Here is a 24,985-nt window from a genome sequence, read left to right on the forward strand (position 1 = left end):
GCCACTTCTCTGCCTCTTTCTATCCATATCTTGTCCTTTTGTTTCTGTGGTTTTCAGCCAAGACTCTGCAGGTTTTCACTCCACCATTACAGCTCCTCACTGATTAGCACAACTTTGAGCAGAAAGAGGTGAACTAATTAGTGGAATCAGTTGCTGTAGTGATTGGTTGGAGTCTGCAGAATAACGGCATGTCAGTTCATCCAAATGACAAAGAACATATTTTCTCACTTACCTCTAATGGGATCCAGCCATGCAGACATTTTTGGCCAGATTTTGAGAAATTTGCCTCTAAGACTTCTGTCACCACCCCCTAACAAAATAGAAGTGAAGGGAATTTTCAACGGTACGACTACTTACCAAACAAAGAGTCCATGTTGAAACTGTTGACCGTGTGCTTTGATAACAAGGACCTTGGCAAGATAACAAGGACACTTGAAGCTGACGAATTTTTCTAAATGGAATTTTACAAAACTGTGGGAAAATTAAATTAAGTTTATTTCATCTTAATTGCACTTGGGTGGAGGCAGAAATCTAAGAGATGAATATCTTAGGGCCTCAGCAAAAAAAACCTAAAAAACTGTGTGCATGGCTAGATACCATTAGAATTTGAGTGTAAGCCTGTTGTTATTATTCTGTATTTTTACTTAATGTTAACAAATCCCTTGAAAAGACCAAAAATGTGTAAGTCTGTCTCATGACATTCCTTTGCATCCCAACCCTGTATGTGGCAATCAGCCCCAAGCCCGTTGGTTTCTACTGATTTAATGCAAAAATGTTTCACACATATATAGATTATTTTTTCTTTGAATGCTAAATCATTTCTAAAAACAAATTTTAGCTTTTGTCAAATGTCAAATGTGTCAAATAGTGCATTGTGTTGGGAACTATATTAAGCTGCTGTATTTATGATATAGTGTCGATGTTCATCCTGTGTAACGGTGTGGCTCACTGATGAGTTTTCAATAGCTTATGGACAACAGTGGAGCTCTATGGCTCAGAGGAGTAAACTATAGCTAACATACAAGCTACAGATAATACTTTGTTTCTCTTGGGATTTGTTGACAATGAGGAAATATATAGAATATCACCAGCCTTATCCTTTTAAGGAAGAAAATATGTTTTTTTGTAATCTGGGTGAACTAACCCTTTAAGTATTTTCTTTTCTCCCCACATCCTCCTGTGCCCTTATTGATTCTGCTCCCTTTCGCCTTCTGCAGGTGAGCTGCGGCACATCACTAAGCTGAAGCCGTGGTCCCTGTTTGACGTGCTGGTGGAGAAGTACGGCTGGTCGCATGAAGACGCCGGACACTTCACTCACTTCCTTCTGCCGATGCTGGAGATGGTACCCGAGAAGAGAGCCTCGGCCGGCGAATGCCTCAACCACCCCTGGCTCAACTCGTAGCCACAAACTCTGATCAAACATCCTCCTCCCCTTGTCCCCCAACAGTTAGCCCACACATCACCCCCTGGTGGCAGCCTGTGGAAAAACAGTACGGAGAGAAGCTCGAACAGTCAGAGTAGATGAGAAAGACTTCATCTTTCCTGCCCTATCTCACACATGCACCCTTACATGCTTATCTGACAATAGGTGTAACTCCTACACAGCTCCCTCCATCTCTTCCAAAAAGGAATGTAAAGACAAGCTTATGGAGATAAATTGACGTAGTAGCTGTGTCTTCCTAAACATCTCCCGAAAAAAGAATCAGATCATTTGAGGATGGATGCTGCTCACACCGTAAGAGGGAGAAGTCAGGCTCTGTCCAAAAGACATGTGCTATCTTCTTCTCTTCTGCCGTCAAGATGTCAGCCAGTCCTCTCCATCTACCCACCTATCTCCTCCAAATTTTCAGTTTAACTTGTTTGGATCCAGTCTGGGGCCACTGACAGCTGCTGATCTTTTCAGTGACGTGAAAGAAAAAGTCAACGAGAAACCCAGCTGCAGCGCAGACAGCCCAGAGCTCCATCTTCCATGACCTTTTACATAGCCAGGGCCTCAAAGACAGACAAATGTGTGTGTGCGTGCGTGTGTGTGTGTGTGTGTGTGTGTGTTATTGTGTGAGAGAATGAGCGTATGTGCCTGTGCACAAGATCTGCCTACACAGACCCTTTTTTCCTCTCTTTCTAGACCAGTAGCCCCGCCTTCCCTCCCTCACCCTGCTGTGGAAGAAGCACCCACATTGGACTAAATGTTTACACCCTCATTTCTTCCAAGAATCCAGTCCCAAAAACTTCTCTTTACCTGTTTGGTTCCCCACTTCCTCCCCCCTTAAATGAGCTGCATGCTCCTGCTGGGGGCCACCACAGAGAACTGGAGGGCAGCCAGTCCTCCAGGGGGCACCACACTGACAGTTGCCACTCTGACAGAGACAGATAGATGTCCGGGATGAGCAAAAAAAAAAACAAAAACAAAAATATAATCCATTTAATATGGAGGAGGACTGCTTGGTCTTTAAAGACTATTTTTAAAATGCATGGAGAGACTGATGGATCAGCATGAACGGATATGACAAATGGACGATGGATGCATTATTTTATTTGTGCATTTCGCTGTTTTTTTTTCCTGTTTCATCCCCTCTTTTGGACAATCTGTTAGACAGAATTAAGTTAGGATATTTTGGTGCCCCTCTGAGGAAGGTCACTGTGTTACAACCCCTTGCTCCTTCAGATTTTGACATTCCTAAATCTTGGTCCTCTGCCATCATTCCTGACTTTTAGTCCCCAGAACAATTCTGTTGAGTCCTGCTGTGGCACGTTTACCTGATTTGATTGGTACTATTCCCCCTTTTTTCCCCTTTAGAGGGACCCTTTGATCCCTGAGCTTCTCCAGAAAGGGGATGGTCACATGGAGGTTGCACTTGTCTTTGTAGATGTCCTTCAGGGATTTGAAACCTTTGTACATAGAACTGAGATCTGGCAACGCCGATAAGCGACCGTGGACAAAGTTTCAACACACAAGCATCATTCCAAAAACACAGAGGCTGTTGTTGGCAGAACTTGACTTCCTCTGGTACAGTGAGAGGGGGGGGGAGGTAACGGGCCGCCATAGCTCGGTCCTGGAGGAATGTTCAGACTGAATCGTGCCACCCAGTGGCTGAATGAGAGTACTGCATCGCCACACACTGCTGCTGCTCTCAGTGCCAACGCTCCAAGACGTTCCACTATATCTCTCCACTTAATCTCTGTTTCTCTGTCACACACAGACACACAAAAACTCGCATCATCACGATTAGTCCAGTTGCCTATTTTTCGCAATAAATGAAAAAAAAGATGAGTATAAGTAAATGGTGAGATATTTTTAAAAACTATTTAATTCATTAAAAAAAGAGGAAAAAAAAAGAAAACAACTTTTCTCTGGTTGTTGTGACTGTGACAGAATCTCGTCTTATACTGAGGTGATTGTGTTTGTCTATTAGAGATGTTTTTATTTCTTTTGTCATTATTACTATTATTATTATTAATTATAATTATTATTATTATTGAAAAGATTTTTTTACACAGTTGTCACCTCTCCCCTCCCTCCTTACTTGAACAGTGCTGCTCTGTCTGGGCTCTGATGGTGATGAAAAAAAAATCAACAGTTTTGCAATAAAGGGTATGTGATGAGTTTTTTTGCACCAAAACCTCCTGATCTCACTCTTTCAGCCATGCTGACTGTTCTTCCTGATGACATTGACAGATTCGCGTCTCTTGTCTGTGTTTTTCATTGACAGATTTAATAAAATTGTAAATTAATGGATCCCGTTCCCTTGATGTAGTAAATTTTCTGCCTTGAAGTTGCGTCAGTCGACCTCACTAAAAGGGTTAGAAAATTTACAACTGGTCACCAGAAGCAGCAAAGGAAAGAAAACCTTCAATTAGCATTGAGTCCCTTTTTTATTGATATGTATCATTCAAGTGTTCCCACTATTTTGATGGAAAGTTATTAGACATGGGTCAGTCGTGAGTACATTTAGCTTCACAAGACTTCACTGTCAATGTGGTGTGTAAGAACAAATGTTACAGTACATTGTGATTCACACTAAAGCAAATATGGCTCATTAGACATTATCTAAGATGCAATAAAAGATGGAGTGATAGACATCCTGAGATCAATATTAGTCATTAAAAAGTAAAAATATGCTTTTAAGTATCAACTAGGGGTTTTGCAGTATTTTGTTTTACATCTTAAATCACTACAAATGGTCTCTGATGAAATCTGTGTCTGCCGTTGTGTCTGACTCATCCATTAGCACTCAATAAACTACAAGTGGTGCCTCATGTAAAGCGTACACGCTGTCATTCATTAGGCTCTGATAGAGGTACCTTGAAGTTCATTTCAGTGGGTGAAATGTTCATACTTCAACCAGACAGAAGATGACAAAAATTCAAGTCAAAAGTAACAGTGATGAATGTGGAAATACCCACCAATGTAAAACTCACTGAGGTATTTATGGCATCAACATTGCTGAAATGTAGTGATGAGACTGTGATCTTGTGATCCACAGTGGAATCTTGCATTGTAACCTTGAAGACAACCCATCGTCATGGCATTAGGAGGATATACACATTTACTGTATCTATTGATGTACAATACAGTATAGGATTTACTACCTGTGTGTGCACCTACGAGTGCACAACACAGCTGATCAAGCACAGATAGTGTGCTTGATCTGTCATGTGTGTTTGTGAGAATGTCTCAGAGCAGTGAGGCACAGTTCTTTAGCAGCAGGGGTTTGGCCAAATCCAAGATGTCCAAGTTCGGATCGAGTGACCTGCCCAGACCCTCCAGCACCATGATGGCAAACACAATTGAGGCAAAATTACTCTCCAGCTTCACCTAGAAAAAACAATCAGTAGAAACATCAGTAAGCGGAAGCATCATTGTTCATGCAGCCAAGACATTCAGTCTAAGTTCAAGTCTGTTACTGGTTAAAACGGTAAAGTTTAGTACTAAAGTAGGACTATACGAACGGTGTTTATAAGGTTAATACATCAGCAACCACCTATTTGCAACAGAAGTATCACATCATGGTCTGTAAATGAGCTTTTATTCTTTTAACCAGGAAGTGACATACTTTATATCGCAACTGAGCTGACAAATGTGTTCTGGTCACCCGTTAGGGGAACTCCACTACAAAAAGCAGCGGATTCAGTCACTGACAATAATAGTGCACTATAGTCAGTTCAGCCTGAAGACTAAGACTTACAGACTTGTTCATACATATACCGAATACCTCTAATGAAAAACTGAGTTTACAAACAATCAGTACACTGTTTCCTGCATAAGGCAGATTCAAAGACTTTTCACTACAACATTTCAAATACTTAGGTAAACTTCTCAGGTAATAGAGAAAAGAGACTTGACTTTCTTGTGGTCACTGTTGTTCTTTAAAGAATAAACCAGTGACCTCCACAAAACAGTATCCTAGCAACCTACACCATTTCTCTTGACCACTTCTTAAAGCTAAACCTTAATGACAAATCATGCTTATAGTAACAAGCAAAACTCAGAACTTGGTATTTGACTGCACACAAATCACTTTTCAGGCTTATTTTGTTTGAGAAAAACGACACACAATGAATATAACCTGCAGATATTTTACCTTGTGTTTGATGAGCAGACCAAAGACTCTGGAGAGCAAGTCAGCCACTTGGATCTATAAGCACAACAAAAACGCATTCAACAAAACACATCAATAGTAATTAGTGATCAATATTTCCTACAGTCACCAGCCACTGTCACCGGCCAATTAGACATTTTGAATACACAAATACCTGCGATAAATGATGGATGGTTATTTGCCAAAGTGGATATTGGGAGAGAGAAATCTATCAGCGTTATGTTGATTTTTTGAACCATCTATAGCCTATATAAACTAAAAAAAATGGTTGGGTCTTTGGAAAACAATATAAACATATAAATATATGAGGATGAGTAGTACTGAATCAAATTTGTCTAAATTTACACTTCAGTTTTCTATCTGCACAAGGACAGTGACGACAGGAAAACCAGTAAATGGCAATAATAAAGGAAGACAGCAATATTAAATCATAATAGAGAACACATGAACCACGACCACAATACAAGAATGAAACTAAAGGAAATGAATATCAAACAATGCTGTATTATTGTAAGAACAACCAGAAGGATGGCAAAAGACGATTTCTTTCCTCTACAGCTGCAAATAGTAACATTACAATCATGAGCATGATGGCAGCCATCCTCATGTGGCCCTGTATCAGAAACACAAACCAGACACAAAAAGAAAGCACAAATCTTGGTTTAATACCTTTCCCAGAGAGAGGGTATTACTGAGGGCATGGTCCACCAACTGGGCCATCTCCTTCTTAAACTGTGGCACGTCTTGGCACTCATTGGCTCGGGCATGATGCAAAATCAACTCTGCTACTCGCTCACCCTGAAGAAAGAAAATCAAAGACACAGTGGCAAGTACAGTTAGTCCAAGCTAGAGCGTTTGCTCAGATTTCAGATTCCATTCCTTACTTGTTCTATACATATATATTTTCTATCTGAGAGGCATTTTGAGGACTTAAAGATTGGATTTGCTATGGAAAAGTGGAAAATATACAAATGCGTAAACAAGCTGTAAAATATGCTCTGCTACATTCCTATGAAGTGAGATTGTTTTGGACCAGGTCTCTTTCAAAAACCACAAAATTTAGACTGGTCAAATCTGGACTAGATTACTGCAGAGAAGCCAGAGAGACTCTTAAAAACATAGTTTCAGATTTGTGAAACCTTTATTCTATTTGTGAAAATGCAAAAAAAGAAAGATTTCTCCGTTTTTTTTCACACCTAGACCACACTGGGCCAGGTCCAGATCAAAAACCAGTGTACGTAAACTAGTGAAATCTGACCTGTCTTTCTATTCACTGAACCATAGTACCAGCACAAACTCTTAATCTACTGTGTCGCCGTTCTCTCATTACCTGCCGCAGCACCACGGCTGTGAAGACAGCCTTGAAGTTTGCAAGGTCATGGTCACTGAGCTTTGCTACGATGCCGGCGTCCAGCAACACCAACTGGAGAGGACACGGGTCTGGTCTAACACTGACAACCACCGTATCCCACAAGTCAGTGAGGGTGGTCTTACCCTGGGGCTCCCCTGTGATACCAGTACTGTCCCTGGAATCAGCAAGAGGCCCCCGACACTGGACCAGAATGTTCCCAGGATGGAGGTCCCCGTGGACGAAGTTGTCCACAAAGACCTGGAAAACAGATGGATAAGTAAGGAAATAGTACATCTAATCATGTGATAACATTTAGGTAAATAGATAAATGTCTTTAGAAGTGTAGAAACAATCACAGTATTATTTCACAAATAGAACATTAACATGAACAAATGCCAAAAGTGGCCAGTGGATTATGTATCTCACCATTTTCAGCAAGGTGTCTACACCCATCCTGGCTATTCTCTGCTTCACACTCTGAGGAATCTCGGAGCTCAGGTAGTTAGAAATAGGCTCGCTCTCCTGAAAAAAAGGGCTGAATATAAATTGGAGAATGTTGGCCTTATTTATGATAATAAATTATAATAATAATAATATTATTATTTCAACCAGAACAATTGATATTTCCTAGGAATCCCAGGCACTGTGCCAGATAGGTGGAGTTTGCCAAACAAAACAGTAGTTCAATAGTTATTGAAGTAAGCATTTGTCATTCTGATGTGTATCTTGATAATACATTACATTTACAGTGTAGTTTATCACTCAATCATTCAGTCAACATTTTTCATAGATTTTAAATACTTCAGTGCTCACTTCAAAAGTTTCCACTAAAATTGTCCTGGTGATAAATGGTCGTAAGGGAGTTGGGAACTTGACATAATCCACATCACGGAAATTATCCCGGAAATGCTCGATGTTCCTGGCCTCAAAGCGGAGATCAATCTGCAATAAAAGTTAGATCAGTGACGTGATTAGACTGTTCATGCTGTCAATGTAATATATTTTTTTCTTTTCAGATGATTTATTGACATTTATCAAGACATAAAAAATAAAAATACATAAAAATAATAAAAAAAATAATAAAATACATATAAATATTTCATATATTAATAATAATCCCACCTGTTTGGTCATGAGCTTCTCAAACTCCTCCACTATCTCATACAGACTGAGCCATTTGAGTCCAGGGAGGCAGTGCAGAAGCCAACTGCCGGCTTTCATCAGCAACAGGTCTATCTCCACCTGCCTCCTGATGCCTGGATGAACCACCTTAAATGCACCAGACACAACTTATAAACATCTACTGCAGGATGTGAAAAAATACACTACAGCGTGCTCTACTTAAAATGGAGGCAATGTGAGATTTGGAGGGATTAAACAGGCTATCTTGCTACTGTCAGACTGACCTTGATAGCCACAGGTATCAGACGCTCCTTCTCTGTGCTGCACTCCTCATGCTGACCAGCTGGGTAGCTTCTCTCTTCATAGCCCTCCTCCTCACTACTCCCCCTCCAGAGCTGCCACAGAGATCTGACCATTCCTCTAAAACCAGGGATCTCCCAGGCTTCTAGCAAATCTTCTCTCTCCATTTCCTCCACCAGCAATTGGAAGTCTGGGTCCTCCACCTGGTCTGCCTTGGCCCATCCTCTGTACACCTGGGCCACACATCCCGAACCCACCGGCTCTTTGCTCTCAAAGACTAAAACCTTCCTCCAGCCTTCCCCAAAGGCCCTCTGGAGACACTGCTTGGTGTGGGCCCAGGAGTGGGGGCGTACCTTGACATGGAGTCTGGAGAAGCGTTCACAAAACTCTTGAGAGAAGATGTCACGTCTGGTGCTGGCCCACTGCCCCAGCTTGATGAAAGCCGGACCAGAATTCTCAGTCACCCACAGCAGAGCATCCAGCCAGCGAGACGCCCAGCGTGTGGACATCAGAGCCAAGGGGGAGAGAAGGAGAAGGGGGCCAAATTTGAGGAATAGAACTAATGCACGGAGGCTGAGGCGAAGGAAAAATATGACTTTGTGCACTTGGACCTTGGCTAAAGACTTTCTGTCAGCATTCAGGGTTGGAAGAGTGGCTTCCTGGCACCTAACTGCACATGAACTTGCATTCACTGCACCCCAACATAGCAGTGTAACCTTGGGTATCTGGGATAAAATCCTCCCTCTTTTAACAAAACATGTCCTGGAGTTCTGGATAAGTCTGACTCTGGCAAAGGAGCTTGCTTTACTGAAAGTGTATCTCAGGTTGAGAAGAACTGCCCTTGCTCCAAAGGCCATCATGGTCATCAAGTCAAACGACTGTTAGCTCAGTCCAGGAGATGAATTGCTACACATGTGCCCGTCTTGTATTACGAAACTGCAAAATCATCAGTGAAGCATGACTCCAAAACATCCACAAGATTATGGCGGGGACTCCACTTTACAAGAAAGAGTCAACCTACTTATTTTTAATACAAATTAACTTAGCCTGAGTGTCAGTTACTGTAGATTCCTGTATACGAGAGGAAATTGGATTGCTTCTTCTCCCGCTGAGGACATATGGTCCATTTCATAGTCCAGCTGGCGTAATTGTACCAGCTAAAAATATCCATTTCTACTGAAAACAGAACATCCATGAAAACATTGCAACGATAGGCGCTTCTCTTCCGGGTCTGACGTCTCGCCGACCAGGTCACGTGGCTTCGTCTTAAAGGGGCGGCTGTGTAACGGTAACAAATATAAAAACAAAGATAATCACAAACGTTTAACGGTTGTTCATGAATTATTACAAGAAATGTTTGTGTGTTCACACACACGGCTTATACATGTTAATGTTTTCAGTCCTGTGATGAGTTTCCCTAATGGACGGAGCACACGGAGTCCGTTAAACGTATTTCTTACTACAAGGTATGTTCAAAGTCTTTCTAACCATAAAATAAATAAAAAATTCACTGACATATTAATGTAAATTAATTAAGTGGCAGTATACTCCCCCAAGTCACTGTAGAGATATTAAATGCCCCATAGGTGGCGACATATCACACATTACTCAGGGTGCTCGTCCTGTGTGTCTTTCCTCTTCTCCCTCTCCTCCTACCAGAAGAGAAGGAAGGGAGGAAAATGACTGCAAAAAACCCAAAACATAGTCCTGATAATCAAGACCGTTGTTGGCATAGATCCTTTTTTTCAGTTGCAACCACTGACATTAACAATGTCTCTGCTCAATTAAGGAAGCCTTTCCACAGGACCCTGAACGTAGCTCATCTGAATGGAATACAGCCTTCATTAAAGCTATTAATTACACCTGTGACAAATAGATTGGGTCAGGAAAGCATTACCCAGGGAGTTTGTCTGTTTTGTGCATAATCTTGTTGCTTACTCACCTTGGCCCTCCTTGCTGGTGTTGAAGGACACAGATCAAAACCCAGTGACTACATTTTTAATTCTATGCACTCAAATGCCTTTTTGGAAGACATGTTTAATTGGTTACAGACAAGAATATTTTCCATTCCTCCATTAAACAGAAAAAATGTTGTCTTTGGTCCTATCAGTTGTGCAGCATTTGGCTGAATCTGAACAGATAGAATAGCCCTATAAACTTAAGAATTCATCCTGCTATTTCTTACAGCAACCACATCATCAATAAACACCAATGACCCAGTTCCATTGGCAGTAATACATGCCCATCCCATTAGACTGCCTCCACCATGTTTGACAGATGATGTGGTATGCTTTGGATCATGAGCCGTTCCTTTCATTCTCCATACTTCTCTCTTACCATCATTCAGACAGAACTTAATCTTGGTTTAATCTGTCCAAAGAATCTTGTTCCAGAAATGAGTAGGCTTTTTAAGATGTTTTAATGGCCAAATCCAATCTGGCCTTTCTGTTCTTGAGTGTTACTAGTGGTTTGCACTTTGTGGTGAATTCTCTTTATTTACAGTACATTCATTGATTACATTGTAGACAATGATACATCTACTTCCTTGACAATGCTCTTGACCAGGCTGGATGTTGTTAAGGGTTTTTCTTCACCAAGGAAAGAATTCTGTGATAATATACTTTGGTTGTCTTCCATGGTCTCTTGGTGTTTTGCTCAGCGTGCTAGTGTGTTCCTTCTCTTAAAGAACGTACCGAATTGTTCATTTTTCCCCTCCTAAAGTTTCTTTCTTTGGATCAGATTTTGACAATTCCCATGAAGAACTGTCAAATGCAAATTCAACACTTGGAATCAACTCCAGACTCGACTCCTTTCATCTGCTTAATTTGTTACGAAAAAACAAAACTGATTGTCCGTCAGTTGTCCTTTCCTTGTTCCTTTCTTTTGAGCCTCTGAAAATGGAGGGGCTATGTATAAAATTGCTATAATCCCAAAGTTAATGAATTTTTGTTAAAATCCTTGAATTGAAGCTAAAGGTCAACACTTCTATCACATCTTAATGGATTTGTTTCATTTGTGTGGTGGTGTGCGGAGGTACAGTTACAAAAAAAAATGTTTAACTGTGCACCTGACTGTATCTGTGATATCAAATGTACTGAAATTTGTTTGATATGTGGACAACACTAATATTTTTTGTTATGGGCAGAACTTGCAGCAGCTTTCAGCGATGGTTACGACTGATGAGTCAATCAAAACGGTTTGACACAAATGATCATTTAATTTGAACAAAACCAAGCTTATGCTGTTAAGAAATTGTGAAAGATACATGTGTATTGTAAGTAATAATAGACAACTTTAATATCGTATACTGTATAGGATATGAAAATTAATTAAATTACATTTTTGGGTGTGATATTGAACCACAAAATCTGCAGGAAACCTCATATTTGTGTGAGTAAAGTTCGCAAGGTGCATTGCAGTTCTGCAAAAAACAAGGCACATTCTGAATCATTAAGTGCTTTACACTGTATCGTTCACTGCTACATTAACATGCTGTTTTTAGAGACACACGATTTAAAGGGTGGATCTGGTGTGATTTTAAGACAGCACAAATAATGTACAATACAGGAAACAAATTCCTGCCTACATACAAAAAAGTTCAATCTCAAGAATATGAGTGTGTTCAATTCGTGGAGTCACTTTGTGAAATGGTGTTGATGTAGAACTCAAACAGAGATGTACAGAAGATTATTTTTGAGAGGCACAGGAATGAATTTGGCAGGTTGGAGGTCCACCTCCAAATTAAACCTCTTCTGTGACACGAGTCAGTTGTTGAACTGATGTAATTTGTGCTGTGGAAATACACATTATATTGAATTTATCATGTGTACAAGTACAGTACAGGTAAACCTGATTCATGCTTGGTGTGCTTTAAGGTTTTTACCAAACACTCTTAAAAATTAGAGAAAAAGTTTAAAAGGTAAGAATTAAAGATGTGTCTGTGCGAAACAAATACCGTGATACACACTTCATGTTAAGTTCAGCTCTGTTGAAAGGCATGAATCCCCCTCACAGACAGGAACAATCAGAGCTGAACCTGCTTGTGATCCTTTTCTTAGAACTGTAACAATCACCACTCCAGCGCTGTCTGCCCCGGTTTATCCAGCAGCCTACGTAAAACAGGTTCAGACACTGTCCAAACAGACTGCAACTTCTTTTCTGGTGGGACACTCAAGAGCCCATGTCAGAAACCTGGAATCCTTGCTGGACCAAGACCTATAAATTGAGCAGGAAAAGCATGTGTTCAATAAAAATGTACTGTATGCATACATAATACTGTATACAGTACACACACAAAAATATGTATGTATATTTATATTCTAATCAGTAATGACTAATGGTGAATGTTGGTGATCTGAGAAATTAGGTTACCAACCATCCCACCTGTGATTCATCGAACACAGTATGTGCATTTAGATTTTTTTGACTCACAGGTCAAAGTTTACAACCATTTCTTATTAGTTTTATACACACTGGCCATGGTCTATTAAAATTGGTTATACAGTGGACTGAACAAGAATAAAAGCACCATGGATCAAGCAATTAGTATCACTATTCTCTTCTTTTCTATTATACTACCAGGTGGACTGATGCTGCAGGTACATGAAGACTTTACCAGTTAGGTCAACATCTTGCTTCCAGACTTCTGTATTGTTTTCATCTTGGACCATTATAGTCGCTTGCTGTGTGCTTGCAGACAGGCGGATCTCAAACGTTGGGTGGTAATTTGGTCCAAAATCCAGGTCAAACTCTGACTTCTGAAAACCAGTAGGACCAGTGTCAGTATCTCAACAGTATCCAAAGTAAACTAAAACACGTTTTATGAATTGTTTCAGCAGGTAAAAACCTTTTATTTGAAATACTCACCTTTGGCTGTATTTTATGGGCCGTCGGCAGACACTGAACACTGTAATTTCGATCTTCAATGAATTTGCATTTGGAAGGTGCCGGAATGTTCACATGACCTGACTGTCTTGCGGTCACCTTAAAGAGACGTGGGGACATTTTAATTAGACAGTTTATCCTCAGTAGAGCTCAACTGATAATCAGCAGGCCGGTTTTATATCATCACAAATTTTTCATTCATTTGTACTCTTGCCTTCTTGGGTCGGCTGGCTCTGTCCGCTGGTGTCAGAGGAAAAAGATAAACCCACCACCACTGCATTCCTTCTCTGACAGTCCTTGTAATGTAATTCTTGTATATCTTTGTTAAATCACCTGGATTTTGTTTAGCTTCATCAATAAAATTATTATTTTATCAGGTGAGTAACTGATCTTTGAATATGTATCACGGAGTTCGGAGGAAAGTGAAGCTGTAACATTTCATAAGTCTTTACCTCTTCCAGAGGGACGTTGCTTGACACGAGATGCACATTGATGTATTGCATCTGTGTGTGTGGGTTTGTTGGTCGCAGGTACAGAAAAACATGGCCATTAACTGGATCCGGAGTCTCCAAAAATTTCCACAGAACTTCCAAAGACCGGACTACACCGAAGGCAGAGAGATGAGGGACTTTGATAATCACATGAGTGTCTGTGACCTCCAGCGGCTTGATGATACTCATTCCATCGTCACTGATGTGGACGACACACAGATGGTCTTTAGCTGTGTAAACACAGAGACATTCAACATTTGTTTTACTGATGACAGCCTCATTACAATGGTAGTGATCATTTCATTCTATATCTAGTAGGGGTGTCACGATTCTCCAAATCCATGATTCGATTTGACTTTTGATTTTAAGGTCATGATTCAATTCAGTTTTTGATTTAAACAATTTTTTTTTCAGCACTGACAGCTATTCCATTCTTAGACTATTGAGTCTTGATTTATAAAGATCAACAGATCATTGTTTTTATGCCCTGACAACTGTCATTTACATTTTTAAATTCTCCTTTAAATAGATGGTTTACACGGTACAAAATATAATACAACCACCATGTTTTTTGGAAGGTCAAAATTGATAGGTGCTGCAAGTCAAACTGCTTTTGGTCTGTCAGGTGAGCTCCAGATAGGATACATTTTGTACCTGGGGGATCTGGCTATTCCAATCGAGGAGGAAGGAAAAAATACAAACAAGGTACGATAAATGAAAAAGAACAATAATTGTTTTTAATATATTCAGGATGACAGGAGGATGTTAGCTAAGCTGACATCCATCATGAACAATAACTCTCACCCTCTGCATGACACTGTAGGGTCTCTGAGTAGCTTCTTCAGCAGCAGACTTTTACATCCTCGCTGTAAGAAGGAGAGGTTCCACAGGTCCTTCATTCCAGCAGCTGTCAGACTCCACAACTCCTGCTCTTCCTGACCATGTGCAAACTTGCACTTTTTCATGTACATATCGTGTGTATTGTGTATATTGTATTTATTAGTGTATATTTGGTGTATTTTTGTTGTTTATTTCCATAGATGTTTATTCTATAGATGTTTATTTTTCTGCTCTGGTAAATGAATTTCCCAGTTGTGGGATAAATAAAATTAATCTAATCTAATCTAATCTAATCTAATCTAATCCCGAGATGATAAATCCTGATGATTTTAGTGACCGCCTGATCTCTCCTCTTGCACTATCCTGAAACAAATTCCCAATAAAAATATAACAATTTGATGGGCAGATTGCCATGAAATGCTTAAGGAAAAAAGGAAAGACTACTCAGTTTGCCCTTTTACCATCGCAACTCTAAACCTGGACAAGTGCCGTGAAATGGACTGAATATTTAAATATGCTATTTAACATAGACACTACTGCATTAAAATGTAATTTCTTTCTGACAGTAAATAATACTTTACTATAGTGTGCCAGAGTACAAACATACAAAACTTCTGGGGGTATAATAATTCTCTATTATTGCAAGGCCACAATAATTTGTTATTAGCTTAATCAGTGCAATGTTGCTGTGCAAAACACAATGGGAGACAGCAGAAAAAAATATCTCTTTTCTGTTTGTTGCTTGTTGAACAGGTGGTTTGATTAAAAAACATGCTAGACATATGTCACAGTGTGGGTGTTGGCACAGATATTTGTTGAGACTGGGACTCTGCAGCCTACAGGGGACACTTGACTATAGAGTTTCATCATTGCTCTAACAAAGTACAATAATTTGCTCACCATCCTTTGTTTCACAGTGTGGTAGGTGGAGCTGACAGACAGCATCCTCAGGACACTGGAGTTTGAACAGTGGCCCTGCAGGAATCTTGCCAGCTGATTGGAGGAGACTGTCATCCCATTGGACAGTCCTGTAGTGCAGGTCGGCCTCCTGAGTCAGAACAAACACCAGTCCAGTTGTAGTACACTGGAACCCACCTGGTCCAGGAAACCTGAACCTTTAGGACACAGAGGACTGAATGACCACAATGAACCCGTTACATCTACACATAAAGTTAGAGCAGTTGTCGGCAACAGGCAGCCCCTGGGCCCAAACTGGCCCCTCCAGCAATAATATCTGGCCGGCCAGATTTCTTTGACATCAGACTGACGGTCCCACATTTAGCTATAATGTCCAAATAGAGAATCATGAAGAATGCTTGTTGTACTTTTATCCATTTTCAGAGTGGATGACAGACACATGCATTCATGAATCAGGCCTTGGCTGCACCGCAGTCTACTGAACAGAATCACTTCCTCTTTGGTGATTTTGCCTACAAAATAAAAGCATGAGAAAGTTCATTTGTAGCAAATGCTTTATTTCAAGCTAATTTAGAACTTTTATTCTGAAAATATCTGATCGAAGTTCAAAAGATTCTTTTGCTCAGTTCAGTTCAGTAACTGATTCAAATGTACTTATATCTGACTGTGGGCCACGGTGCCACACACATGAACAGTAACAACTTTCCTCTTTAGACTTTTTTTATAGGGATGTTTTTCTCTAGCTAACTAACTTAAAAGTTACGCTGACTGATTCTGCACACAACATAATACAATAAGTTAGGCTCGAGTGTGTAACAAAGAAGCTGTCAGTCATTCTCATAATTAAAATGATAAATATTTCTTATTCACAATATGGAAAGGGGAACTACAACAGAGTTTGGTATGAGCATTCATGTCTCAAATAGGCTATTAATAACTGAGTTATCTTTATACATTCTCTGTGTCTCCCACACATACATGTCTTATAAGGCGGTCTGTGTTGCAAGTTGGTGACTAAAGACACCAGCCAGTTTATGTGTCTGATTGTCAAAGTTTTTTATCATCCCTGCCTGTCTCTTTACCAGCAATCTGTGTGTGTGTCATTTGGGGTGCGACTGAGAGTGTACTACATGTTTTTTTGGGGACTGTACCGAAGACCAACATGTGTAAGCAACAAACTGGTCAGTTAAGGGTCTCTTTATTATTACAGGACTGTGCATGTACGAAGTCCAAGCCATCAAAAGATGCAATAGAGCTGTTAAGGCCGACTACTGGCTGATCCAGCTGTGCTGTCGTCATAAGACACTGATGTTGCTTCAGATGACAGTTCAGAGTAAAGGACTCATTTCTCTATGTGTTTTACTGGATTTCTCAAAAATAGGAAGGACCCAGAGAGCGGGACAAGAGCCATCCATGAGACCAGCAAAACTGCAGAGAGCACATTAGGAAATAGCTGTGGCTCAAAAGAGGAAAACTGTGCAGAAAGGAGGTACTTTGCCTAAAAGTGATTTTGATTACCTGTATGAGACTTTTGCAGATTCAGGTTGCAGCTCAGGTGTGAAGCTTGATAGGGGCTGTGATTCACAAAAAAACATCAGTTGTTTTACAATAAATAACCAGCTTGAGTTCAGTGAAGCAAACAAATATTCTTGCACAGTCCATACTGAGCTGAAGCACAGCGTACACATCAGTGAGAAAGTGGAGCCTGAGTGAACTGACACTGTGATACATTTTCTAAAGGTGCCATTGTAATTATTTACAGATTAAGTCTGAGTGGTTTGAAGCACAGCAGATTCGTCTGTAGGGAAAGGCTATTATGACATAAAACCGGAAAAAATGCAACAGACTAGAATTTCAACATCTTAAAAAGTACAAAAGACAGGTAATAGCTAAAACTAAAAAAGTTTATTGTTTATTCAAGTACAAAAGTCATAAAGAGGTAGCATTTAGCGCTCAGGAACATCTGAAGAGGATGTTTCTAGCTAAAACTATGTAACTGTAGTCCACATAACGTAAAGGTGAATAGTAAAAGCTAAAATCTATTCGTTGAGGTCACAAACATTTCAAACCCGGCAGTATGAAAAGATCCACAAATCAAGTGGATATTTTTAAGTTACAGACTAATTAATACCAAATTCCTCTTTTGTGATTCCCTGGAAAGATGGAAAGAGTTTCCTTGCTGAGCTGTGGTGGTAACATAAGTAGTAGTAACATAAAAAAGAGATTTTCATATTAAGAACACTGTAACTTTGGACAAAATACAACTGCAGTAATTTTAAAATCAGCTCACTGCAGTTTACAGATACTTTGACAGCAGCCATGCCGTCAGCCTGGGAAAGCTCAAACTGCAGACACAAGATCAACATTTCTGACCTGCCAAAAATTCAGCAGTTCATTTGAAAGCCAGATCGTTGATCATTGAGGTGATCGATCAGGCATCATGACCTCAAACTGACAGAAATTTGTCCAAATTCTAAAATTACTCAAGATGACAAATTAAGGGCAAAAATTGGGTTGAAGATCTAAAGAGGGACTCAATGCATTTCTCTTTCTCCACCTGTACTAAGGGGTAAAGACGTTCCCAGCAACAGGAGTTATCTGTTGAATTCTTTGAATATTTCTTTTCCATTGCCTGCTGTGTGTTAAGCCCTTAAATCATCTGTCTGGAGTATCAGGATACAATGTTTTTTCTCTCACCTTCATCAGCTTTGTGCCGTCCTCAGACATATCTGGCTTTGTGTCTGAGTCACCTGATGGGAGGAGAAGACACAACAGGCGTCAGAAGTCAGCGTTTACTGTTCCTCTCTTTGTCGGAGAATGTGAGTAGAGTCCAACAGCAGCAGCTTAAAGCCTCCTGTCATCACTTTCCTCTTTTTCTATTGGCTGTGTATCAACCTGAGCAGGCGTGTCTAAATATATACTACTGAGTCAACTATACTAAAATATGGATCTGCAAGCCGTTTAAAGCTGCCTTTGTTCAGTGAAATTTACCAGCTGCAGCCACATGCTACAATAGAAAGTCAGATCTTCTTCATGTCCTTCGTGTCAGTAGTTCATTTGTTTTAGGCATCAGTGACTTGTTCTGGCAGAAGCTGCATTGACACAAGGATGCAGTCTGGCTTGTTTCAACACTCGCTTAAAGTGTGTTTTCTCTGAAGACACCACATACAATTCCCTCTAACACATGGGGGCACTATTAAAAAGGCATAATCATATTGATCAAACTCATGTGTGAACAGTTTTTCTTACCTTTATTTAATGGTGAAGGACGCTCTGAGTACAAATCTTTTTTTTCAGCTGCAGGCTGCACACTCTCTGGGAATATTTAGAAAGAATGAAAATAGCTCAGTTAAAATTCATGTTTTGTTTTGTTTTTTTTTAAAAACTATTTTATAGAAACCATGAAAATGATCTGCCTTACTCTGACCACATTTGCAGTTTCATATGCACCTGCTGACAAACATGACTTTCTTCAACTTTTAGCTGAATGTGTTTTTCTGAACGCAGCCATTTTAAGACCTCAACAAAGACATTTCTGACCACACCGCCGGTCTGAAGTCTGCTTCTGTACAATCTTCTTTTCACAAACTCTCTGGAAAATCAGTCAACCAAAGAGGAATAACAAAATCACTGATGGATTCTCTGAAGAAAGAAGTGAATCATGGCAAGTCACAGTCAGTAAACAGTGACAAATCACAACGTGATCCCCAATCAGTTGAAGATGAATATGCACATCACAAGGGAACATTTGAAGAGCGAGTCAACAAGCCACAGTCCATTGGGATGAAATAGCTCAGATTCAAGGATAAAGAAGAAACCTTGAAGAGAGGGAAAAACCTGGTGGCAAAGGGTTTTCACTAATGGGGATTTCACAGACAGTGAGACAGAAACAAATGGAGCTGCGACCTGAACAGCAGGTGACAAGGGACAGACGGATCAACTCATCGTTCCCAAGCCACATTCTTCGTGAATAGTTAGATTTGATTAGACACTTCTCACTTCCCCCTGGTGTGTCTGAGACACTTTACAGACTTGTTTCTCCATATGTCCACCAGATGTCCCCAGACTTTCCCACCAATACCACCCACCTGTTTACACTCCCACAGAGAAGAGTCCAGCTGCAGCCTTGCACCCTACAATCCACACCTGCTTCAAACCACACCCATTGTCATCTGCAGCGGCAAATTGTTAGTGGCGAAGGAGCGTCCAAACTATGCCTCACGCTAACCAGCTTCTTTCACGTTCAGTGATGCGGCTGCAGCTAAATATACTTGTTCTAATATCATCTCCACCTGCATCTCATTATCTCCTCAGTGTATATAAGCAGCTCACCAGCTCAACTCAACTAAGTCATACAAATTTGTAGACCAAAATGTAGTTTATAAATATTTTGGCAATGACATTAGCATACACTCATTTGACAGTCAGATTGTATTGAGGACAGATTGATGAATAGGACACAGTGTTTCACTACTCACTGTCTCTGGAAGCTTTAATCTCCTTGTAGGAACAAACATAATCACAACAGTTACAAAGTGAGTGGAAAATAATCTAGTAATAGTTAGTTTAATTAAACCCATCAGTGATAATCCCAGATCAGTCTCACCCAGGATATTAACTCATCCTGTATCAATGAGCCTTATTAGTGGGTCAGTGACCTTTAGGATCAAACTGAGCTTTAAGTCTCACTTTTAAGCAGGGTACCATGGTAACCAGCCAACCAAAATAAAAATAAACATTTTTTGCCTCCTCAATTTCTCAAGTTTTGGAAAACTGAAATATCAAGTATTCAAACCCTTTGCTATGACAGTTTTTAGCTGACAAATCTCAGGTGTCTCCTATTCCTCTTGATCATCTTTCTGTTTCTACACCTTGATTGGACTCCACCTGTGGTCAATTAAGTTGATTGGACATGATTTGGAAAGGCACACACCTGTCTATATAAGGTCTAACAGCTGGCAATGCATATCAGAGCAAAAACCAGGCCTTGAGGTGGATGGACGTGCCTGCAGAGACAAGACTGTGTCGAGGCACAGATCTGGAGAAGGCTACAAAAAGATTTCTGCTGTATTGAAGGTTCCCAAGAGCACAGTGGCCTCCATATTTCTTAAATGGAAGAAGTTTGGAACAACTAGGACCCCTCCCAGACCTGGCTGCCTGGAAAAAATTAGCAGTCAGAGGAGAATCACCTTGCTAAGAGTAGTGATGAAGACCTCAATGGTCACTCTTTCTGAGCTCCAGAAATCTTGTCTGGAGATGGGAGAAACCTACAGAAGGACAAACTCCAAACTTTCTACTTAGAATAGAGGCTAAACAGGTCAGTTCAGCAGACCAGAGAATTTTGTTTCTCAGTCTGAGAGTCCCTTTGGTGCTTTTTTGAAAACTTTGACCGAGAAGAGGCTTCTGGCTGGTAGGTGCAGTGACGCAAGATGTTTTGCATCACTTTGTAGTCATTTTTCTTTATCAGCCAATGATAATAACTACAGTTTATGACAAAGTATAAAGAAATGTCAGAATCCTTATTGGATTCAGCTGTAGCACAAAGTGCTGCAACATATCAGAAATAGTTAGTGAGGCAGCGGCAGATGTTTGTTTGTGATTTGACTGCTCTGTGTGTGACTATAGTGAACACTGTTAACTGATGCTCAGAGTAATGCATCTTTTGGCTGCCAAGTGCCTTCATGAACCAATGAATAAGAGACTGTTGGGTAAGCCACAAGGCATAAATACAACAGATCAAAATCATCAAGTTATGAAGAAAATTCAAACATTAAAAATAACATGCCAGAATGTGGTATTTTTAGGCTAGATGACATTGAGTGAGTGCAAAGGAGAACCACAAACACAGCCACACCCCCTTCAGTCAGCAGGCCTGCTTGCATGGTATGAATAAGTCTTACTCATGAGCAACAGTTGTTTAAGTATAAACTAAGCATAAGAAAATTCTATTGAATACACAGTGAATGTTGGATCGTGATGTAGCAGGTGAAAAAGCATCAAATCAGATGTGTGTTGTTGGTTTCCTGTGGTTCTGATATCAAAACATCTCATTTTATAACTGTTTGTGGTTCTTAGTTGTAAACAGCTTGATAAACCATCAAGCTATTAAAATCTACACGGCTAGACCAATCACAAAAAGCAAAACTGAAACAAAGAAAAACCCCAGAAGCCTGTAAAACGAAGCAGAATATGAGGCTATTGACGTAACTTCAGTTTTAACTCTGGGTTTTCAGTCCTACGACGGGAGTTCACCTCTTATCGTGGGTAAATCCCCAATTTATGCTGAACTCCAAAACTCGAACTGAACTCGAGAGGATCAGCCCAAATACTGCAGCCTGACATTACGTTTATAAGAACACATCCTGAATATATTGAACCAGCTTCGTAGTACATATCAAAGTACGGTCAATGTTAGGCTCAGTAAAGCGAGAAATGAAAACGAGTCGCGCGTGTTTAACTTGCTTCGTAGTATGTAAGTATGTAGGACTTGCATACAAACAGAAACAAAGTGTTTCCTGGACCTCTGAGCCGCCTGTCTTCACTGCGGTTCTGACACTTCTCAGTATGTCCGCCTCTCCAGTCACAGCTCGGTCACATAAACATAAAACAAGTTGGAAGAAACATGGCATCAACTCACCAGCTCCCTCTGACTGTACACTTCTGTTGTTCCGGTTCCGCGTTGTTCCGAGCCTCACCTGACCCTCGCGGGAGCGCGCACAACGAAAGCTGGAAAACACCCGACACTGATTTCTGAAGTAGTTGTTGAAAAACTTCTCATCTTTCTCCGGGTTTTTTTTTTTTTTTTTTTTTTAAAACAACAAAAAAAAAAACAAGTAGACTAAAATAATTAAATGAATTAGTAAATAAATAAATAATTTTAGCCTTTGTTAATTTGGTCAAATCTTGCACATACATACCGGTAACTTATTATGCTGATGGTCTACTTCTGTTGAATGGTGGCATTATTCATTCACTCACCAGTGTCGATAGATTCTCATAAAGACTGAATCTCTATACAGAGTCCGAATCACTTTTTTTTTTTTTTTTTTTTTTAAACGTAATTATCTTTCCAGCTCTTATCTGTGTTCCTGTGCAGGATGTCGCTGCAATGTCTAGGATTAGAAATGTCATCCTAAATGTAAAAACTGCCACTGAGAATCTGCGTGGTCAGACTGAAGAAAGGAACAAGAGCCTGAACTTGAAATAAACTATGTTCAACTATGCTACTGCCCTGCACTGAGAAGACATGAATAATTCTTCAGTTACTTGTGTTAAAATGACAGCAGTGTTGCTGATGTTCTGCTGTGCCTTAATAATCAATCAATAACCTTTGAACTCACAAATCCTTTGCACGTTTGGATGTCTAGTTCAATGGATCTGAACATTGCCAAACTCTGTTTGACTACTATGTCTTCCTATTGCTGGAATTTGGGAGAGTTAAAGTTAGAGTGCATAGCCACTATGGGTGGTTATTTCAGCAGTATCGGGTTAGTGAATGTGAGACCTTCCTTTCTTTGACAAAACCAGGAGAACATTATCTCATTATCTGCTGCCATAGAGGATCTTTGCTGCTGCAGAGTGTTGCTGTACGTTACTCAAAGGCGACTCTCAGCCTCTACATAGCTCTTTAATCAAGAGTGGGTAAGTCAGTGTGTTGAAAAGTCATGCAGTTGTCCTCTGTAGGTTAGCTAGCAGTCTATAACTGCGCACATGCTAATGCTATAGGCTACCGATTATTGTCTATAACAAGCGCGCGTTGAGATAAATCAACTTACAATAAATACATGGCTGAAATACATCCAGAGCATTAAGTCCATAAACATGCTCATTGTATATTCAACCGTTTTTGATTTTTATAAAAAAGCGCACCTTTTAGCACATGCATTGTAGTTCCTCTAGGCTTCTGTATTGATTCAACATTCAGCCAAACATGTACAAACACAACAGAGACTACATCATCCAGTGTTGTCATAAACTGCCTCACAATAAAATCAAATTGGATGATTATGGCCCCTTACCCACTTTAGAAAACCAGACATTTTTTGAAGTGACTAAGTAGCTAAGTGACTACTCAAGTTCTTGGCATATGCCTGAGGAAGCGATACAGCAAATGGAACAGAAGAAGGTAGTCATATAGGTAGGAAATGCTCAGTTTTAACAAATATAAAAAACAAAAAACAACCCACATAAAACCCAATGTTTGGAATAGCTTTAGAAATAATATCTGGTGCTGTATATGCTGGATATTGATTGTTATAATTTTATGCACTTGACCTAAGAATTTATATAATATCTCTAAGCAAGTGCTTAGCACCAGTATATATGTATGTGTAAGTGAAGTTTTCAGATTTGGCCTAGGCAGCTTCTCATATGTACATGACTGTCACCTGTCAGCTGTCATCTGGTCTGCCAGAGAGAGGGAAGCTCCACTAAGGAGAGAGTGAGGCTGCAGAATGAGGGAATGAGAAACAGGGACACCTAGTGCCCAGTTGGAGGGGTCGTCATGCTGTGACTTTTTTGTCCCTTACTATACCATGATATTTTCATGACTTGATATACTATGACAGTTATATGACACACTGTACTATGGTAGGCTATTGCTTTTGACTTCATATACCATGACATTCAGTATGACTTACTATATGACACAGTTTTTCTGGCATACTGTGCTATTTCAAATTTTGTATGACTTTTATACTATTAATTTTTGGGAAATTGTTGGGAAAGCTGCTTTAAAAGCAAAGAGCTGCAAGCTGCCAATTACTTTACAACTGAAGAAGTTGTAATATGCAAAGATACATTAGGGAGAAATCTAGTTTGGTCAACTGAAACAACTTAGAAAATGTAGTTCAAACTACTTTGTAAAAACTACAAGATCAAATTTACAATCTGCATATGATACAAAATTACAACAAAATATAGTACAAAAAAGTCACATGCCCGTTTATTGCAAAAAGTGCCTACTACTCCACAGGTCATAACATAAACCAAAAAACTAAAATACCCCTCTTTTAATACAATAACTGCATAAGTATGGCCATGGTGATTCTTTGATTAGGGAGGTGTATCCATGAATCCTTGAACTGCTATGCACATATAAATAAAGCTGAACTATAAGCAAGCTGCTGCAAAATGTAGTTAAACTACTAGTTTAACAATCTATGGACATATGTAGGTTGTAAAATTGCAGAACCTTCAATATAAATTGAGAAAAATGAATGCAACAACATTTTCTTGCCAGCTGTTGACCAGTTGTTGATATGAACATTGTTGGCCACAGCAAAGTTATGTGGTTTGGGCATTAATGGAAGTGGCATTAAAAAGTACTTCATGATAGGATACTCTGTTTTCCTGAGCAGAATTCCTAAAAAATACTTAGAAACTCCTTTATGATTTTTTTCTGCAGCATTGGTATGGTTGGCAAAATCTGCCTCTGGGTCATGGAAGGAAAGGAGGAGGCAGGGAACAAAACACACCCT

General features: G+C 39.9%; 3 protein-coding genes across 10 annotated transcripts in view; 1 reads left to right on the forward strand and 2 right to left on the reverse strand.

Annotated features, from left to right (window-relative positions):
- srpk2 (SRSF protein kinase 2) overlaps nucleotides 1–3,736 on the forward strand; it is a 70,933-nt gene extending 67,197 nt beyond the window's left edge. For all 6 annotated transcript variants that reach the window (XM_023400193.2, XM_087172292.1, XM_087172289.1 and 3 more), the window contains one exon: nucleotides 1,218–3,736. In XM_023400193.2, the coding sequence (XP_023255961.1) occupies nucleotides 1,218–1,402 (185 nt within the window). In that variant the 3' untranslated portion in view covers nucleotides 1,403–3,736. The remainder of the gene's footprint in view (nucleotides 1–1,217) is intronic.
- A 118-nt stretch (nucleotides 3,737–3,854) lies between these two features.
- Nucleotides 3,855–9,591, reverse strand: adck2 (aarF domain containing kinase 2). Its single transcript, XM_023400194.2, has 8 exons — nucleotides 8,358–9,591; nucleotides 8,074–8,220; nucleotides 7,765–7,893; nucleotides 7,378–7,473; nucleotides 6,931–7,209; nucleotides 6,270–6,398; nucleotides 5,583–5,636; nucleotides 3,855–4,816 (listed from the first exon to the last, which is right to left on the reverse strand). Exons 1-8 carry the CDS (start codon nucleotides 9,237–9,239, stop codon nucleotides 4,676–4,678), a joined length of 1,857 nt encoding a protein of 618 aa, XP_023255962.1. The 5' UTR covers nucleotides 9,240–9,591; the 3' UTR covers nucleotides 3,855–4,675.
- A 1,979-nt stretch (nucleotides 9,592–11,570) lies between these two features.
- LOC111650471 (NACHT, LRR and PYD domains-containing protein 1a allele 5-like) lies at nucleotides 11,571–22,209 on the reverse strand. Of its 3 annotated transcripts, none has more exons than XM_023400382.2 (9): nucleotides 22,144–22,209; nucleotides 18,756–18,821; nucleotides 18,204–18,256; nucleotides 17,025–17,080; nucleotides 15,489–15,703; nucleotides 13,710–13,978; nucleotides 13,240–13,356; nucleotides 12,989–13,130; nucleotides 11,571–12,588 (listed from the first exon to the last, which is right to left on the reverse strand). In XM_023400382.2, the coding sequence occupies exons 3-9, from the start codon at nucleotides 18,231–18,233 to the stop codon at nucleotides 12,557–12,559; spliced, it is 861 nt and encodes a 286-aa protein (XP_023256150.1). In that variant the 5' UTR covers nucleotides 18,234–18,256; nucleotides 18,756–18,821; nucleotides 22,144–22,209; the 3' UTR covers nucleotides 11,571–12,556. The 3 variants fall into 3 exon arrangements, with proteins under 3 accessions (XP_023256150.1, XP_087028419.1, XP_087028420.1); XM_087172293.1 differs by having other exon boundaries at nucleotides 22,028–22,151; XM_087172294.1 differs by lacking the exon at nucleotides 22,144–22,209 and adding an exon at nucleotides 22,002–22,023.
- Nucleotides 22,210–24,985: the final 2,776 nt, after the last annotated feature.

The sequence above is a fragment of the Seriola lalandi genome, unplaced genomic scaffold (assembly GCF_002814215.2).
Source record: "Seriola lalandi dorsalis isolate HSWRI2012SDOR001 ecotype SW California unplaced genomic scaffold, Sedor1 jcf7180002052274, whole genome shotgun sequence".
In the NCBI taxonomy this organism is placed as follows: domain Eukaryota; kingdom Metazoa; phylum Chordata; class Actinopteri; order Carangiformes; family Carangidae; genus Seriola; species Seriola lalandi.

Bases quoted from the DNA above. Each gene is read 5' to 3' on its own strand.
- adck2 (XM_023400194.2), bottom strand. From the start codon at position 9,239: ATGACCATGATGGCCTTTGGAGCAAGGGCAGTTCTTCTCAACCTGAGA. The intron at 7,474-7,764 runs GTGAGCACTGAA...CCTTTTTTTCAG, and splicing joins TTTTAGTGGAAACTTTTGAA to GAGAGCGAGCCTATTTCTAA. The intron at 6,399-6,930 runs GTAATGAGAGAA...TTCTTTCTTCAG, and splicing joins CAGCCGTGGTGCTGCGGCAG to GGTGAGCGAGTAGCAGAGTT.
- LOC111650471 (XM_023400382.2), bottom strand. From the start codon at position 18,233: ATGTCTGAGGACGGCACAAAGCTGATGAAG. The intron at 15,704-17,024 runs GTAATCAAAATC...TGTGTCCTAAAG, and splicing joins TCTGCAAAAGTCTCATACAG to GTTCAGGTTTCCTGGACCAG. The intron at 13,979-15,488 runs GTGAGCAAATTA...GTGTTTACACAG, and splicing joins ACACTGTGAAACAAAGGATG to CTAAAGACCATCTGTGTGTC.